Consider the following 19,728-nt stretch of genomic DNA (forward strand, 5'->3'; position numbering starts at 1 on the left):
AAAATCTATCTGATTGCTTCATTGTCAATTTCTGGGTTAAGAACCCGAGACTTAAATGATTTTTATGTGATTTGTATCAATGAAAGAAGTACCTGTATCATAGAAATTCTGAATCCTTGAAGTCTAATTGTCCTCTGCTACTTACTTCCTATTTGATCTGGACAAGTTAGTTAGCTTCTATAATCTGAAGTTTCCTCATCTGTATAATGAAGGGCTTGGGCTAGATGAGCACTAAGTTCCTTTTCATTCATCTTTCTATCTATCTATCTCTAGCATCTATTTATCTATCCATAATGTATTTATAAGCCACAAATACATATAAGCTACAGTGTGTTAAAGCTACAAATATCTAGTACATGTAGCATATATATATATATATATATACTATACATATAGTATATACATAATGCATATATATTTGTAACATATATGCATGTATACTATATAGTATATACATATGTTTATTCCTTTTACATATATATATATATATATATTTGTAGCTTTGATCCACTGTAGCATATATACTTATATACATTTATAGTTTATATATATTATATATATAGTATATAATATGTAAGTATATATACACATATATTCTGTGTATTTATAGCTTTATAATGACACAAAGCTTCATATATATATATATATATATATATATAATCAGAGCTTCTTAACATTTTTCCATTTCTGATCACGTTTTGCAATTTCAAGAAATTTTTGCACAATCCCATAGAAACTAAGAAGTTTTGAAACTTAGAGGGCTATTTTACAGATGAGGAAACTAAGGATTAGAGAGGTTAAATGACTGTCTAAGGTCAATAATCCTTTTAATTTTGTCATCTTTGTCACTGCCTTCTTCATTCTGAATGACTCTTTCTCTATGACTGTCTTTTCTAGTGCTTGCTGTCTCCTATTCCCTTAATTAGTCACAATGCAGAACAGATAGGTTTTTTTGTTTGTTTTTTGTTTTGCTGAGGCCCTTGGGGTTAAATGACTTGCCCACAAAGCTAAGACAGTTTAATTGTCTGAGGTCAATTTTGAACTCAGTTCCTCCTGACTTCAGGGCTGCTGCTCTATCCACTGTGCCACCTAGCTGTCCCCAGATAGTTTTAAATATATATATATATATATATATATATATATATATATATATATATATATATACTATTTACATTTTTGAGCAAAGCCTCATTTTTTTAATTCTTAATTTTAAAAAGATACTTCTCTCAACCTTTCTCCGTCTCTCTGCAGACATCCTAGTGCTCACAACAACCTCAAAATTAATTAGTTGATACTGTGCTCTGAATCTTGTCATGAAAGAGCTGTATGATCTTGGACAAGATGGTCTCTTAATTTTGAGCTACACTGATTTCATCCTTAAAATGGGCGGAACATTCCATTCATGCCCTGAATATTCACAACACAGGGCTATTGTGAAGACTAAATAAGGTAATAAATAGGAATGCTATATAAAGGTGAATTTTATTATCAGCTTTATGCAGGGACCTGATTAAGTTTTTGATGGATCTGTGGCCCATGGGATAAAGGTTCTCTCTCACTGCATCTCCTACCTCTCCCCTCTTTCCTGCCTCCTCCCAACTGATACTTCTATGGGATCTTGAAGATTTAGAAACAAGCAATGGAAGTAGACTGGGCAGGAATTATTATCTCCATTTTAAGGATGAGGAATGAAACAATGGGAAAAATTAAGTGCTTTGGCCAGGGTATTTTTGTTGATTAGTGGCAGTGCTGAACTTTGAAAGCAGGTCTCCAATGTGCTGTCTACACCATGTTTACCCAGTGAGTGGGAAAAATAATGACTACAGAAGGAGGTCAGAAAAGATGGAGAGACAGAGAATTGGCTTGTCTAGTAAGGACTCAAGGAGAACACATGGGCAAAAATATAGAGATGAGATAGGACAAGGTCTATCTGGGAGACTGTGAGATCATCTGAGCTATAAGGGAAGATTCATGAAGGGCTTTTGTAGGGCAACAGGATAAGACAAACCTGACACTGAAAAACTTCAAATTTCAAATCTTTAACCCACTCTTTCAATCTATTGGATAAAACTGATGTTGAGAAACTGACAATGAAGCAATCAACAAGCATTTATTGATAAAAAGCCAGGTAGCCAAGTAATGATCAGATGGTGAAGGGAGAAAGGGAGTAGGAGGGTGATTGGATCTGAATTTCATTCTGTTACACCATAATGTGAACCCCAGATCTCTGGCATAAATCATATTTTTCAACATGAGTTTAGGAAGTGCAAATTCACACACACCAAGTAATATTGTGGGGAAAAAATAGATATAGAAATTGTTTGCTCTAGAATTACACTCTTATTCATCATTTCATTATTTCAAAAAATCTTTGGTTTCATCAGGATGAAACTACCCAGCCCTAGCCTCTCCATAACAGTAGATAACATTCATTGTAAATGATATTTATCAATAGCTTTAAGGTTTGCAGAATACTTTGTGTACATTATCTCATTCTATCCCCATCACGGTAGCTCTGTGAAGTTAAGTGCTCCTATTGCTATCCACTTTATAGGGAAAGGAATTGAGGTAGAACATTTAACTGGGTCCAGGGCCACCTAGCTAGTAAATAGCCAGGCTTTCCAGGGCAGCACTCTATGTTCCATATTATGCTACTTCTCTAAATAGTTCTTTGCGAGTTGTTGTATCCAAAAATGTCACCACCTAAAGGCCAATCCATAGGTGGTAAAAGCCTGTTCATCCCACTGAGTTCAGAGAGTGGAGAATCCAATTCACCAATAGATGAGACACTATGAACTGAATCTGCAGGGGAAGGACTTCCTCTGCTCTCCTTCTTATTCCCTAGACTGAGATTTCTCTTGCTGTACAGGTATTTGTTTCTCTCTGGATCATTTGTCCTTCTAAATTTCACAAGCAGGTTGTAATCCCCACCAGAGTTGGGAGCCTAATCCATGGCAAATTTGGAGCCAAGATTCCAAGCAGGATGTTACAGCTAACCAGCTCAGCATGGAAGCCTGGAGATGCCAGGGTGCTTGGAACTGGAACTTGAAGGGGTGATTTGGACTTGAAACTTGGGACTGTGCTCTACAGCAAGCCTTCTTAGTTTTTTTTTTTTTTTTTTCCATTTTCACCTAGGAAATGTTTACGTGACTCCAGGTATTATAGATAAATATAAAATAGGCATACAAATCAAACATTTACTGATAATAAATCATAATTCTGCAACTCTCACATTCAGTTATGTGACCCCATATGGGGTTACAACTCACTGTTTAAGAAGCTTTGCTCTACAGGAACCAAGCTAAACTTTGAACTTAATCCCCTTCCCTTCCCTACAGGCTGAGGGGAGGGGGGGAGGGAAGGATTAAGCATCACATGTTAGAATGACTATATTTGTGATGATACTTTTCGAAATAAATATTTTAAAGCCAACCAGGTAGTGAAGTGTATAGAACACTGGGTCCAAAGAAAGGATTATCTGAATTCAATCCTGCCTGCATCAGATGCTTACAAGCTGTGTGACCCTCGACAAGTTATCCTCATTTTTTTTAATACTGTAAAATGGAGCTAATCATAGTACCTACCTCTCAGAAGTTAGATCTATAAATCACTTAACACAATGCTTGGTACATAGTATTTGTTGTTGTTTAGTGGTTTTCAGTTGTATCCAATATCTGATTCTTCATGACCATGTTTAGGGTTTTCTTGGCAAAAATACTGGAGTGGTTGCCATTTCCTTCTTTAGCTCATTTTATAGATGAAGAAATAGGCAAACAGGGTTAAGTGCATCACACAGCTAGTCCAGAATCTGAAGACATATTTGAACTCAGGAAAAAATGAAATCAAATCCTACTCAGATGCTTACAACTGATGTGATCCTGGGCAAGTTAACCTCAGTTTCCTTAGCAATGGGGATAATAATAGTACCTACCGTGTGTTGTGAAGATCAATTGAGATAAGATTTATAAATCACTTAACTCAGTTCCTGGCACATAGTAGGTGATTAATACTTATTCCCTTCTCTTCCCTTTCCTTAGTCTTACTGGTCCACAGACCCAAAATCCCTTACTGAGTAAAGCCTAATAGGATCTTTTGGTGCTTTAGTTTTTTGAAGATTACCTTCAAGAACTCAAGTTGCCTGCACATCACAGTTCATGTTACTTAGTCATTTCATGGAGGAGTATTTAGTTATATAAAATGAAAACTAATGACAGATGCTTTTTGTTGCTTTCCTTCCTCTCTTTGGCCTTTTTATTGAATACAGTATATGTTTTAGAAGGAATAAATAGTGCTGGTCAATTAGAAGTTCATTTTGAGGAGGCATTTGGGGCTAGCTTAACTTGTGGATCTGCATGAGCCAGATGCCAAAATGTTTTATTTTGCTGAGTTTTAAAAAGCTTATTAAAAATGCAGAGCTTTCCAAAAGGATAATATGGGTTATTACAAAATGAGGAGAATGTAGATTCAAAGATTCTCAGAATTAAACAAGATTTCAGGGGTCTCTAGAATAACTCATTCCTAATTGTAAGAATCTTCTACAATCACCCTAATAAGTACTCCACCTTAAGATCTCCAAGGAGGGGAAATCCACTTCTATCCAAGCCAGCTTATTCCACTTTGGGGCAACTCTAATTGTTAATAATTTTTTCTTTGTATGAAGCCAAATTTTTGCCTCTTCAGATCATCCATTCATTGGTTCCAGGTCTGCCCTCTGGGTTTAAAAGGAACAAGTCTATTTCCTCATGAAAGCCTTTTACATATTTGAAAGAAAGGGTCATGTCCCAAGTGAATCATTTTTCTCCTGCCTAAGCAACTCCCTTTGTTTTGAAATTGGATCTCAAAGGTTCTGGATTTTTTTTTAAAGCAGTAGTTGTTCCTAGGGTTCTGTGACCCCCATCACTGAGAAATCCTATTCCTCATCAAGGAAGCTCCACTGAACCCAATACTTGGAGGTAGCAAGCTGTTTTCTTAAACAGGGATCCTGCAGGCCTGATATTCCAGCCCCCTGACAGAAATAATTGGTCTAATTGGTAGCTTGTTCCCACATTGTGTCTTCACATCATCCCAATTACAGGTTCTAGGGTGGTAGCAGCTTATAACAAAATGTAAGATTGTTTCCTTTCTGAATGTTATCCCCTCCACTTCTAAGTTCCTCCTCCTCTTTCCCAAATAAAAGGATCCCTGGAGGAAGAAAAGACTGTAATGCTTTTAGGGCAACTGATATTTAAAGAGGGAACCCTATACATCAGGAAATAAGAAAGAATGTTTTAGGAAATCAAGTTCAATAAGAAATCAGAAAGATGGGTCCACATGGAGACCAATAGGTACAGTTAAGTCAGTGAAGACCCATTTTAAGATTCAGAATAGGGTCTTTGCCAGAAATCTTTTTGGTGAGATCATAGTAGGGAAAAGGAAAGGACTGTGATAATTGGTACAATGTCCTGGTAACAACAATTAAGATCCCTTACGTTGCCAGTAGGGGAAGAAAAGAAGGAGGGCTTTAGGGAGAGTTAAAAGTCATGGAATAGAGAGAGAGAAGAAAAAGATTCCAGAGCACTGTGAAAGTGAACATGAGTAAGAAGGTGTAGGAGAAATTGCACCAGATGGGCAGCTAGGTGGTGTAGTGGATAGAGCACCAGCAATGATGTCAGGACTTGAGTTCAAATGTAACTTCAGACACTTAACACTTACTAGTATGTGACCCTGGGCAAGTCATTTAATCCCAATTGTCTAACCAAATACACACACACACACACACACACACACATACATATATACATATAATTTAAAAACTAACTAGATCAGTTATAAAAACACTTGGAACTTTACTCAGCAAAGTTCTTCGCTTCCTTTCATAAGATCTTATGAAAGGGATTTCAGAAGGATTTCAGGGCCTCAGGTTCTTCATCTTTAAAATGGGGTTGGGAAAATTGGAGGTATTCAATGATTTCTAAACTTCATGGATAATCCCTCCTATCTAGACGGAAGCAGTATGGTGTAGTAGAAAGAATATGGGAATATTTAGAATAGTTAAAGATCTGGCAAGTCCCAGCAGCTGTGCTTCTTGCTGACTGTATATTTGGACAAATTACCTGACTTCTTTGGCATTATTTCTGTTGATGAAGTTAAGGGATCAGACTGAATAATCTCTATGTTCTTTTCCAGTTTAAACATTCTTTGGGATAAAATGAGAGAGAATATGTAATTTGTTCTATAGCCATGAGGCACAGGACCTCAGATTTCAAAGTGACCTTAATGGTCATCTAATTCAATTGGCAGTCTGATGGATAATTTTACACTATCCCTGACTGGTAATCTATTAGTCTTTGCTTGAACATTTTCAGTAATTTTTAGAGCTTACAATTTTATAATGTTTTCATATTCATAAGGGGCAAGTAGACGATTCAGTGGATAGACTGGAATCAGGAAGTTCAAATTCAACCTTGGACATTGTGTGACCCTGGGCAGGTCATATGATCCTGTTTGTCTCAGTTTCCTCATCTCTAAAAATGTTCTTGAGAAGGAAATGGCAAACCACTCCTATATTTTTGTCAAGGAAATCCCAAATGGAGTCACAAAAAGCCAGATATAAGTTAAACATCAGAACAATGTTAAGGTTTTCAAAATACTTTACCATTTGAACCACATAGCAACCATGTGAGAAAGGTCCAACAGGTATTGTTATTGTTCCCATTTGATAGATGAAAAAATTGCAGTTCAGAGAATAAAATGCTCACTGACGCAGGGTTAGTATCAGTTCCAGGATTCAAACCCCGTTCTCTTCTGACTCTAATTACCCACTCTTCCTATTATGCCCCATGATCCCAAGTCAATGCATTAAAATTCTCTTTACCAACTGGTTGTTCTCTTCTGGAAATGTTTCATTTATTAGTGTCCTTTTCAAAATGTACTGTCCAGAATGGAGCAAAATACTCCTAATATGGTCTGACCATGGTAAAGGGAAATAGCACCATCATCCTTCTTATTCACTATCTATTGATTAATGTTGTCTTAGATCACATTTACTTTTCTGATCACATCAAACCAATGACATACTTGGAGCTTGCATATGACTTTGCTAAATCTTTTTCATGTCTCTTGTTTGCCTAGGCCATCAATATCCTAAATCTTGGTCTAAAGTTAACCTCTGCCCTAGTTCAGGATATATGAACTTTCTTTCTGAATCATCAAATACTATTTCATCCCATCATTCTTCTATTCAGAAATATATAGAAGCTACCTCAGATTCAGTATACCAAATGTGAGTTAATGAACCTTGGAAGTATGGGCAGGCATTCAGTACCTCTTCTTGGGGAACAGAGGAAGGGGAGAGAGAGAGAGAGAGAGAGAGACAGATAGACAGACAGAGACAGAGAGATAGAGAAGATGATGGATTGATAGATACACTGATAGATGATATGTCAGTTAATTTCTCTGGGACTCAGTTAACTATAAAATAAAAAGATCTGACAAGTTAGCTTCTAAAGTCCCTTTCAGTTCTATTCTCCAATTTTCTGAACCTGTGATACGCTCAATCTTAAAACTTAGCTCACAACTCACATCAAACAGGCAGCCTGTCATAGTTGATATCACTTTATTGACTCTCCATTCTTCTACTGGGCACCTTCCCAGAACTGAAGTGTTTCCTTTTTGTCAAATAAATATGGGTTTGATAAAGTAATTTGCAAAAGTGTTCCTTTATTCTCAGTGTATGTGTGCATTTCTTTTGATTCCCTAATTAGAATAATAGTATCTGAAAGTTAGAAGACATTAGAAGCCATCCCATTAATTTGACAGATTTGAAAATTAGGAAATTGTTTCGTATGGAGATAAAGATAGGATAGAGATAGTAATAGAGATAGAGATGATAGAAATAGTGGTAGAGATAGAAACAAAAGTAATGATGTAATAAAGATAAAGATAGTAAAGATAGAAGTAAAGATCTAGAAAAGATAAAGTAAAAAATAGTAAAGAGATAGGGGTAGAGATTTTAGAAAGAGAGATAGAGAGAGAGAGATAAAGAAAAAGACATACATATATATGGATATCAAAAGAAACAGAGACAGATAGATATAAGAGATACAGACATAAATATAAATATGTAGATATAGATATCTATCTATAAATCTAATAGGTATTTATATCTGGGTGATATCTATTTACTTATATATAAAATAAAAACAAATGTACATCTCTAGACAGATGTCTATATCTGTCTGACTAGCTAGTTATACTCAGTTCTCTGTACTTAGTTCTGTGCCCTCCAGCCAAGTAGAACAAGTCTAATCCTTCTTCTCCCCTATATGTAGTGATTATGTCTTCCTCCCTCAAGTATTATTTATATTAAATTATATTATATATTATATTAAATTTCTACTTAATTTACATTGTGTTCTTGAACCTTCAAACATCTTCTATGCTATGTTCTAGACATGTTTCAGTACATTAATGTTCTTCCTCAAATGTGATGTCCAGAATTAACTAAGATGTTGCAAATCTGATGTGTTGAGGTCAAAGGATAGTAGGACCATTACTTCTCTTATCCTGGTTATTATACACCTTTTCATGTAGCCCAAGATTAGTTTATTATGATGATTATTTTGTTTGAGTCTAAGGTTCTATCAGTGTAAAGAGCTCCCTACTAAAGAAATTCCATTTATCAATGAAGAGCAAACTTATGGCTTTAGAGAATTAAAAGAGAATTATAATTTTAGGTGGAAAAAAGAGAATAATCTGGACTAGTGAGAAATTAATTGATTTGTCTAAGAATTACAGGGTCAGTATGCATCAGAGGAAAGGCTTGAACCCAGGTTATTTTGACCTTGAAGCAGGCTCTCTAATCACTAAGCCAAGTTATTTCTCCATTGTTATCATTATTATAATTAATTATTGATGTTGACATTAAAAATGCATGCCCATTTTGATTTATTGTTTTCTCCTTTATATGTGTTAATTATCTCCCTAGCTAGATAGTAATAACTCACATTTATATAGCTTTTTACGTTTACAAAGTGCTTGCTATATTGCCGATAATAGTTCAAATTCACATAGTGCTATCCTTATAACCTTATGAGGTAGTACTAGTGAGAAATTCCATTTCACAAGTGATGAAACTGAATTTCAGAGAAGTAACCTTCTGTTGAAGGTCATTCAGGAGTTTAAGACAGTACTTACATTCAGTCCACTGGACTCCAGTCCATTATTCTTTCCATAGTATAACAGAATAGTCGTTTCTCGTTTTGTGGTACCAACATAAGTGCTACCCAGCCAGTCAACAACAAATGTTTATTAAGCACTCACTAAATAAGTAATTGTGCTAAGTGCTGAGGGCACAGAGAAAGGCAAAACTAAATCCTATACTCAAGGATCTTACTTTCTAATGAGAGAGAAAACTTATAAATAAATAGGTACATACAAGATAAAACCGGAATATATATAGAAGAGATAATCTTAAAAGGGAAGCCTCTAGCAGCTGATGGGATGGGCAAAAGTGCCTTGTGGAAGATAAAATTTGAGCTGATTTTTGAAGGAAGCCAGGGATCCCAAGAGTTAGAAGTAAGGAAGGAGAATATTCCAGACATGGGGGCACACCAGTGCAAGAAGACAGAAGTAGAAAATGGAGTAGCAGGGGTCCTCAAACTACAGCTCATGGGCCAGATGTAGCAGCTGAGGACATTTATCCCCCTCACCCAGGGCTATGAAGTTTCTTTATTTAAAGGCCCATAAAACAAAGTTTTTGTTTTTACTATAGTCCATCCCTCCAACAGTCTGAGGGACAGTGAACTGGCCCCCTATTTTAAAAGTTTGAGGACCCCTGGAAGGTGTTACAGGGTATAGTAAGAAGGCCAAGAGCTAGCTCGTTGAGTACAGAGAGGTTTAAAATAAAAGATGACTGTAAAGGTAGAAAGGCGCCAGGTTGTAAAGAGCTTCATGTGCCAAATGGAGAACTTAATATTTGGAGCTGGAAGTAACAGGAAGCCACTAGAAGTTTTAAAATAGGGGGTAGGTATGAAATGGTCAGACTAGTACTTTAGGAAAAATAACTTTAACAGTTGACTTGAGGATGGATTGGAGTAAGGAGAGGCTTGAGGCAGAAGGACCAATTAGAAGACAAAGGGAAATCAGAGAGAAGGCTAACACTGAGGAACATTGAGAAACAGCTTGGGATTATATGTACACAGGAACAAGGGAAGGAAGGAATCTGTACTGCATGGGAATAGAAAAACTTTCCTGGTACAAAAATAAATGGAATGTTATACAGCCTAGGATGGTGGGACTGAAGAATGGTCTTGAACTTTAACTTAGAATTCAGGACCTGGAAGAAGGGAGCTTAGGGATCACTAAAGAAATACCTTCATTTAAAAAGGGGTGTAAATTGAGAGTTAATTAGAGAGTTTAAGAGAAATTAAAGAGCTTAAGTATATAACCAATATCTGATGTGGAGGCCTGGAAGTCCTATTCTATAGAATAGGAAACTGAAGATCATAAGAACAGACTTGTCCAGTGTCACATAATGAGGAACTGACACTCAGGACTTGAACCTGACCTTCCTGATTTCTAGGTGAGTGCTCCTTCAATTACATTAGAAGTCATAGGCTATAATAGAAATTAATATTATAATAATGTTAATAATTAACATTAAAACATCATAATTACTGTCATAGTAATATTATATAAATTAGTATAATGATAATAGCTAATATTTATATGCAATTTTAAGATTTCCAAAGCACTTTTCAGAAACTGTCTCATTTGATTCTCAACAATAATTTTTTGAGGAAAGTGCTGTTATCATACCCATTTTAGAGATTAGGAAACCGAGTTTGAGAGGGGTTGGCGTGACTTGTCTAAAGTACCACCACTAGTAAATAGTGTCTCAAGGCAAACTTGAACTCCCTTCTTCCTAATTATAACTCCAGCACCAATCTACTATACCTCCAAAAATATATGAATGCCTAGAAAGCTGGTGAGACAAGTTAAGCCTTGCAAAAGATTTGGTAAATGGAATGCTGCAAATAGCAGCTGACTATGGCCAGCACTGCTGCAGAGAAACCTAAAAGGAAGATGCAGTAGAGTTGTTGCCATAGTGATGGACCAGTGGGAAAATGGGTAAGGGTCAAGTGCTTAGAAAAGCCCATTTTGAAATAAGTATATTATATCAGTGCCTAAAAAAAATCCCCATATTTTATCTTTAATGCTCAAGTCCTACTGCATTCGCATTTGGAAGAAGGAACGTCAACTTTCCTTTGAATCTACCCTTAGACAGGGCTGGGAGCTAGCTGGTGGTAGATAGAGATAGGCAGGGTAATTGTGAGCTTGACTCATTGGGAGAGAGCCAGAATAGGATGGCCATGATGATCTATGGAGAGGGAAGAAGACTTCAAGAAATAAGTGGAAAGAGGACCATATTTGGAGTCAAAGAACCTGGGTTCAAATTCTGTTGCTTACTAGTTATGTAACCTTAAACATGCCCCTTTATGCTCTTTGAATCATTTTTTTCTGAGGCAAAACAAGGAGATTGAAAGTATCTGATCTCAAGGGTCCTATAATACATCTTCCCTGCTGCCAAGAAAGTCCTGATTATAAAATTTTGGAGCTGGAAGCCACCTCAGCACTCATACCTAAACCTTAGTTAATTCTAACTCTATTTATTATCTTTGTGACCTTAAGCAAATCTATTAACGTCTGAGTTTCTACTTACCTCATCTGTAAAATGAAGGGGTTGGATTGGAATCTAGTCACTCAATGATTTTGAAAGCCCCTTTCAATTTTAAAACTTTGGACCTATAATTTTATGATCAGAGATATTCCCTATGTCCTCCCTTCAAACAGGTAGACATCTTACATCTAAGTGAAAACTTTAAGATATATACAACTCTCTTTCTCAAGACAGCCCATTCCTCTCTCAGACAGCCCTGTAATTCTAATATTTTCTCTCATATTGTATTCATGTCTGCCCCTCTGTAGCTTCTATCTATTATTTCTAGTTTTGCCTTCTGAGACCAAGCAGAACAAGTTAATACCTTTTCTACATGATAATTCTCCTAGCATACAGGTGAACACTTCTCATTTCTTTCTCCTAAGTCACATCTCTTTCACACAGCCCACATTACATACAACCATCCTCATATAACATGTTTTTGAGCGTTCTTCTCTAGATATTGTTATTCACTCATTTAATGGGGGCTTATTGGCTGACTAAATAACTACGTTATACATAGAAAAGAGGGTGACCACTCCAGGATGGGAAAGGAGTCATGCCATGTGAGAATCCATAATAGAAATGGGGCCGTTCACTTTGGAAAAGAAAATATATGATCTTAGTTTTCAAAGATTTAAAAGGCGATCAGATGGAAGAGGGATTTGGCTTATTTTTCTGTGCCTTGGGCAGAACTAAAATTAACAGGTGACAGTAACCATGACATATAGTGTGGCTGTAAGACAGAACTTACTAATGAATGAAGCTGTCCAAATAGAAAGGACTACCCCAATGAGTAAGTTTTCCATCACATACTCAAGTATAAGCTAACTGGGCGAACAAAAGGTTATTTTTGCTTAGGTTCAGCTAAGATTAGATATACATAGAATACCTTTTAATTCTGGGAGTCTGGAATTCCATGATTGAGCAATTCTGGGAGAATCTTTCGGACGTTTCTCAGAAATTTTCAAGTATAAAGTAGCAAGACAATAAGCATTTATTAATCTCATGCTGTGTGTCAGGCACTATGCTAAATATGTGAATCCTTATGAAATGACAGAAATTATCATGAACCCCTTCCCCATTGGCCAGTAATTATGTAATTAGAATTCACTGATTGAGAAAATTTTTAATACCAAAATGACATCTGGTGCACAAATGATTTTATGGACCCTTTGCAATAACTCTGTGACTGCTCAGTGGAATGAGGTTCAAAAATTAGGTATCCCTGCTACAGAAATTATCCCTGTACAAGTGAGAGTTAGGACTAGATAATCTCTAAGGTGTCTTCTAGTTCTGAGAGTCTATGATTATAAGAATCCAAAATGAATTCTTCTCCAGAGCGGGCTCTGCCTATATAGGCTTCCTGATGAATCCATCCTCAGAGGAATTCCTTCTTTTATTCTGGATAATGTGATGAATAGTCATTGGAGTCTAGGGGCACTGAGTCCCAGTCTTTGGGGTCCATTCCATCTCAGCAGGAGTAGAGGGGGGTATAAAAAGTGAATTGTTTCCTGTGCCAACTTACCTCTAAGACCCTGCCACTGATATACCGGTCACACGTCTCACACTTAATACCAAACTGGGAATGATAATCAGTCTCACAGTATGGTACTCCATCCCTGTTGAAAAAATTCATGAGAGAAGAGAGAATGAGGAAAAAAAATCCTAACATATAAGAAGTAATAGGTTTGGTTTTCCTTTCAATTTCAGTCCTCCCTTTACTCTAATGAGTTTCAGATGTCCACCCTTTTCCTTTGTCAGCTTTTCATTGCCTATACAATTCTCAATTAACCAGGAAATCTTTTAATGTCTTTTATGGAGAAGCAACTAGTTAAAAGCCCTCAAAACAAGGACTGAAAGGAAAGAGATATTTCTTTTCTCCTTATAATTTCCAAATCCATTCATATTCTTTAATCCTTTATTTCTTCACCTGACCTCAAGTATTCTTCTGCTTCCAGACTTTGTCCTAATTTCTCAGAGGCCAAGACAGAATTTCAGGTGATTTAGCAGTTACCCCAGAGGTTTGTTATTAAATAACATCAACTGGAGGAGAGGAAGGCAGAGACACTGGACAGTGAAGGTCCAAGGAGATCCAGTGGGGAGAAAATAGTTTCCTTGTACTACAATTTATCAAATATCAATTTCTTGATTTTCTTGGTTGCCTAGTTTCTTATTTGGAGGTAAATTGGCATGAGGCCTCAAGAAGAATAGGATTTAACTTAACAGGACTTTAAACTTCTGGATTTTAAAAGATTATTTCAAAATGGGCACTGCTGTCAAATTCTTTTTAATATGGTTCTGGCTAATATTATAGTATATAAGGATGGTTTAATAGGAAGATTAGAATAATGAAAAGGACTCCAAAACAGGGAATAAGGAGATCTGGGCTGGAGACAACTCTGCTACCATCCTTCTCCAAGACTCTGGGTCTCCTTTTTCCCCCTCTCTGGGTTTCAGTTTCCTTCTTTATAAAATGAAAGAGTTATACTAGATCATCTCAGATAATCCCTCAGATCTAATAGTTCACGAATTAGTTGTTCCTGTCACTGGATCCACCTATGGGTTCAGAAGGACTGCAAAGAGCAATCCAAGGCAACTCAGTCAGGTGCTTAATTGTGACTGAGCTGAATGGAGCCTGGAGTTTGGCTTGAGCACTGGACTGGATCAGGCCCTGGAGAGGATTCTCTCTCAGCTGTCAGAAAACTTAGAACAAAGCTTCTTAAACTGTGCATCATGAAATTATGATTTATTATCAGTAAATGTTGGGTTTACATATCTATTTTATATACTTACATACCTGGGATTGTGTAAAAATTTCTCAGGTTAAAAGGGGTAGAAAAATGAGTAGAAAAATTTTAGGATCCCTATCTTAGAACATAGTTTATAGAAGGTCAGAGCTAGAAGGCGCTTGACAACATAGACTGTCTGACCCAGGAGGGAATTTAGAGCATAGAATATCAGAGCTAAAAACTACCTTACAACATAGACTGTTAAAACTGGAAGGTCTTTAGAGACCATTTAATCCAATGCCTTCATTTTACTGAGAAGGAAATTGAAGTCCAGGGGGTGAAAGTTGACAGCAAGTTAGTGACATAGCTAAGATTCCAACTCAGGGCTTTAGGGAACTCTACCCCTCTCCCTGCTAATCCTTAGCATCAGTCTATTCACCCAGATCAGCCTCCTATCCACCTTGAGATCTCCTTGGGCTAGGAGGTTACTTGGGTTGGGGAGTCAGACACCCACTTGCTAATATACTCCCCAGTGAGGACAGTCCCACAGGTTTGGCATTTGAAGCAGCTGACATGCCATTGCTTCTCCAGGGCCAAGAGAGACTGGCCGTGTTTGATCTCCTCCTTGCAGCCAGCACAGTCTAGAAAGATAAGGAAATACCATTGAAAGAAACTTTTGGGTTTCCACCTCATTTTTTCCCCACCAGATTATTACTGCATTTATAACAATAAGAACATTTCATATCACATTTTGTATAGTGTTCAGCTCATTATGAGGAGAAAAGAGAAAAGACATTTATACAGCACCTACAATATAGCCAAACACATTACAAATACTATTTTATTTGATTCTTCAACTTGTTATTATTATCCTTATTTTATAGCTGAGGAAACTAAGGCAAACAGAAATTAAACAACTTGCCCAGGTTTGCATAGATAGTGAATGTCTGTCTGAGACCAGTTTTGAATTTGGTCCTCCTGACTCTAGGCCCAGGACTCTTATCTACTGCACCACCCGACTGTCTCTGATAGTAGAAAAAAGTCAGAAGCCCTGCGTTTTAATTCAACAAATATTTAAGCACAAGTCAAAATTATAAACCTTTCCCAAGTTCAGACAGATAAGAATAGGTGGCAAAGATCTAATTTAATCCCATATCCTCTGATTGAGAAGGATCAGGACTCTCTCTAGTGTACCACCTCTGTACTGATTTTGGCACCAAGACGTAAAGTGGAATTATGAGGATTAGGGTTCAAATATGGCTTTAGATATTTATTACCTGATGTGCAAATCATTTAATCGCTATTTGCCTCAGTTTCTTTATCTGTAAAATTGAGGATATTAATAGCAGGATTGCTCTCTCAGGATTGTAAAAATAAAAAGTCAAATGCTTTGCAAAGCTTAAAGTATCCTAAGGTCATTATTAATTTTTATTTTCCAAAACTATGGGAGTCAAAGGTATGGAGATGATCAGGATGTAACTCAGAGCCAGTTGTATAAGGAAAGACCCCTCATTTTAGAGTCACATAACCCGGTTCTGGTATAAAGGAAAGAGTTTTGGCTTTGGAGTCAGGAGGATAAATTCAAGCACTGATTGTCACTCATTATTTCTAGATGAACCTGAGAAACTTATTTCTTTCACAGCCTCAGTTTTATTATCTGTAAAATGAGGGGACTAAACCAGAAGTTCTCTAAGGTCATTTCCAGTTAAACATCTGTGATTTTTAAGTACTGGAGAAATCTGATCTATTCTTCTACTATGGCAAAAATGATGACAAAGTTTTTCTTAGCTAGGCATGAATGTGACTTTAGATTCCCAAAGGTTATTCCAGGACAGTCTTGGCAGATCTCACCAAGTTAGATAGGGTTTGAATAAGGTTCTGGTTGTGCATTATCTATCTGTTGTCCAAGGATCAACTCAACTCAGTGTAGAGAGGCTCCTCACTAGATAATTATTAATGATGAGTTAGTTTTTTCTCCACAGCAATTCCCCTAGGTTCTCCTTATTGGAATTCCTTCCTCCAGTCTCTGTTCATTCTGACCCATTTTCCACAAAGCTGCCAAATTGATCTTTCTAAAACACAGAGCAGAACATGTCATTTCCTTTCTCAAGCAGTGTTAGGGGCTTCCTTCTGCCTCTAGGAAAAAGTATAAATCCTTCTGGTTGGCATTTAAAATCACTTACTCTCTGGATCTAGTCTACTGTTATTTGACGTTTATTCCATATTAACTCTTCTTCCTGCATTTTACATTCCAAGGAAACTAGACTATATTTAGTTTCTGCTATGGTACAAGCCATTCTATCATACTATCTCCCATCCTTTGTACAGATTCTCCCTTATATCTGCACTCTGTCCTTATCTCTACTTTTCAGGATTCTAGCTTCCTTCAAAGCTCAGCTCAGCTCATCACTCCCTACACAAGGCCATTCTAAATATCTCAACCGATAATACCCACTCAACATATTACTCTGTATATGCTTTGCAGAGATCCTATATTTATAGAATCTGTGAATGTACTGCTCCTTCACTCCAACAGAATGTAAGCTCATTGAAGGTTTTTTGGGGTGTTTTGTTTTTGTGTTCATATCCTCAATGCCTAATATAGTAGCTGGTTTATAAAGGCTATTAATGAATGAGTAAGTGAGTGAGTGAATGAATGAAAGGTTTGGAATCTATATCAGAAAAGAGGGTGTTTGCTAGATGAAATCATGGACCCTTGAAGTCTGAAAGAATATTATGTAGTGAAATGGAGTTGTCCAGCAAAACGTCTGAAAAAGAGGAAGCTATCAAATAGACATATAACCAATGAGTATATTCATTTCCAAAGGCTGGGCACAATAATATAGAAATCCCATTCCCAAAGCAGCTAACTCCTAAATGCCAGTCTTGTATTTCTTCCAACTGTCTATTTATCATTTATACCATAGTTTAAACAAAATAACAATAATAATTGTAGGTGATCAATGTTCCACGTATTGTGTTAAGGACTAAAAATAGTTTAATCTCAGCAAGTTCAAAATGGAACTCACTTCCTCTTAAACTTATATTTCTTAAACACTTTTTTTCTGCTGAGGGTACTAGTGTGTCAATTAATCAATCCACAAGCACTTAGTAAGTTTCTATTACATAGACCAGGCACCTTGCTAAGTAACAAGGGTATAAATAAAAGCAAAAGACAGCTTCTGTTTACAGAGTATATTGTTGAGTTTTTCAATCATACCTGACTCTCTATGGCCTCATTTGGGGTTTTCTTGGTAAAGATACTAGAGAGGTTTGCAATTCCTTCTCCACATCATTTTGCAGATGAGGAAACTGAGGCAAACAGAGCCTAGGGTCACACATTTAGTAAAAGTTTGAGGCCAGATTTGAACTCAGGTCCTCTTGACTCCAGAGCTGGCAGTCTGACCACTGCACCACCTAGCTGTCCTTTGTTCTCAAGAAGCTTGTCATTTTTCTGTTGAGAATATGAGTGAGTCATTCAATCAATAAGCACTGGTTCAGTGTTGACAATATGCCAAGCACTTTACTAAGTGTTGGAGATACAAAAAAATAGTCCCTGCCTTCAAGGAGTTCACAGTTTAATGAAGGGAGAGACACCAAGCAAATATATATGAACATGTTCTATACAGGATAAATAAGAAATAATCAAGAGAAAAGGCACTAGAACTAAGAAAGTTTGGGTAAGGCTTCCTGCAGAAAGTGGGAAATTAGCTGAGATTTAAAGGAAGCCAGAGAAGCCAGTAGAAGATGAAAAGGGAGAAAATTCCAGTCGTGGGATTCCCCAACTACTGGGGTGAAGGAACAGTGTCTTTTTTGTGAATTAGCCTGAAGATTAGTACCACGAAATGGAAGAGTACATTCCAAAACTGGAAAAATATAAGGGAGCTAGTTTGTGAAGGATTTTTAATGTATTTGATCCTTATTGTGATGGGGAAGCACTGGAGGGTACTGATTAAAGGAGCAGGTTAACATAATTAAGACCTGTGCTCTAGGAAAATCCCTGGTGGTTGAATGGAGGTTAGATTGGAGTGAAGAGAAACCTGGGGAAGGTAGACTTCAATTGGCTAATGCAAAATCCAGGTGCTCAATGAAAAAAGCCTGCTCAGTAGTCAGAGTAAAAGACACATATTTGAGAGACACTGCAAGGGCAAAATCAACAGGTTTAGTGACAGATTCAACATGGGTATGGGAGAAAATGAAAAAAACATTTCAATTTCATTCTTCAAATGAAGAATGTTACAGGGTCAAAACTTGGGATCCTTGATACTTTCCTCTCCTTCTCCTACATTCAAATAGATGCCAGATCACGTGGCCTCTGCCTTTGCAGCATCTCTCACATCCATGTCTTTCCCTCCATTGATAATTGCACCACCCTACCTCAGACTTTCATCACTTTCCAGTAGGACTACTACAATATTGTACTAATTTATTTCTCTGATTGTTCTCTGATCTATTATAAACGCAGCTTTTGATATAATCTTTCTGAGATATAATTCTCACTTTCCTTCAGTAGATCTCCATTGCCTCTGGGAAAAATCCAAATATCTATCTGAGCTTTAAAGACCTCCAATTTGGCACCTGTCTACCTTTCTAATTTTGTTTTATATAGCTCTCCATAAACTCTATGAACTGGCAAAATTGGACAACTTAGACATTTCCTGAACTTAGTGTTTCATCTCCATCTCTGTGCATTTGTACACATCCTGAATAGGCTTCCCCTTCAACTCCGAATTCTTGACTTTAAGAAGTATTTCAGGTGCCATCTCCTCTGGGAATCCTCTCTGGATTCTCTAATTTTTAGGGCTTTCTCCCTTCTCCAATGATTGTTTCCTTGTCAGTTTATATTGTAAATCTTAGATTGTAAGCTCTCCCAAGGCAGAAACATTTCATTTTTGTCTTTGTAACCTGTTGTATGGTGCCTTGCAAGTAGAGTGTACTTAAAAGATATTTGCTTAATTTTAATTCAAAAGTATTAAAGAGAGTGCTTCAAAAAGTAGTGATTTCCTTATCCTTGAAACTCCAGTGGAGATTGGATCATTAGAGAAGATTACAGGGTTAATGTAATCCCCGAGATTCCATTTATCGTGGATTATCTACAATGTAAACAAATTATAATTCTGTCAAAGATCTCAGAATGACAAAGCTGGAGATCTTTAAGATGATCAAACTTGAATCCTTCATTTGACCAGTTTAGAAATTAAGACCCAGAGTACAAAAGTAATGGGGGTAGGTAATTCCCATCATCATGCTAGCCAGACCTTTAAAGCAAAGGTCTCCCAATTCTCAGGGAGACAGAAA

General features: G+C 36.8%; 1 protein-coding gene across 9 annotated transcripts in view; it reads right to left on the reverse strand.

Moving 5' to 3' along the window:
* Nucleotides 1-19,728, reverse strand: part of ABLIM3 (actin binding LIM protein family member 3) — a 163,193-nt gene that overhangs the window by 51,987 nt on the left and 91,478 nt on the right. For all 9 annotated transcript variants that reach the window (XM_031953687.1, XM_023506410.2, XM_031953690.1 and 6 more), the window contains exons 5-6: nt 14,945-15,071; nt 13,227-13,320 (exon numbers count right to left, since the gene is read on the reverse strand). In XM_031953687.1, the coding sequence (XP_031809547.1) occupies nt 13,227-13,320; nt 14,945-15,071 (221 nt within the window). The remainder of the gene's footprint in view (nt 1-13,226; nt 13,321-14,944; nt 15,072-19,728) is intronic.

This window comes from Sarcophilus harrisii, chromosome 2 (assembly GCF_902635505.1).
Source record: "Sarcophilus harrisii chromosome 2, mSarHar1.11, whole genome shotgun sequence".
Lineage (NCBI taxonomy): Eukaryota > Metazoa > Chordata > Mammalia > Dasyuromorphia > Dasyuridae > Sarcophilus > Sarcophilus harrisii.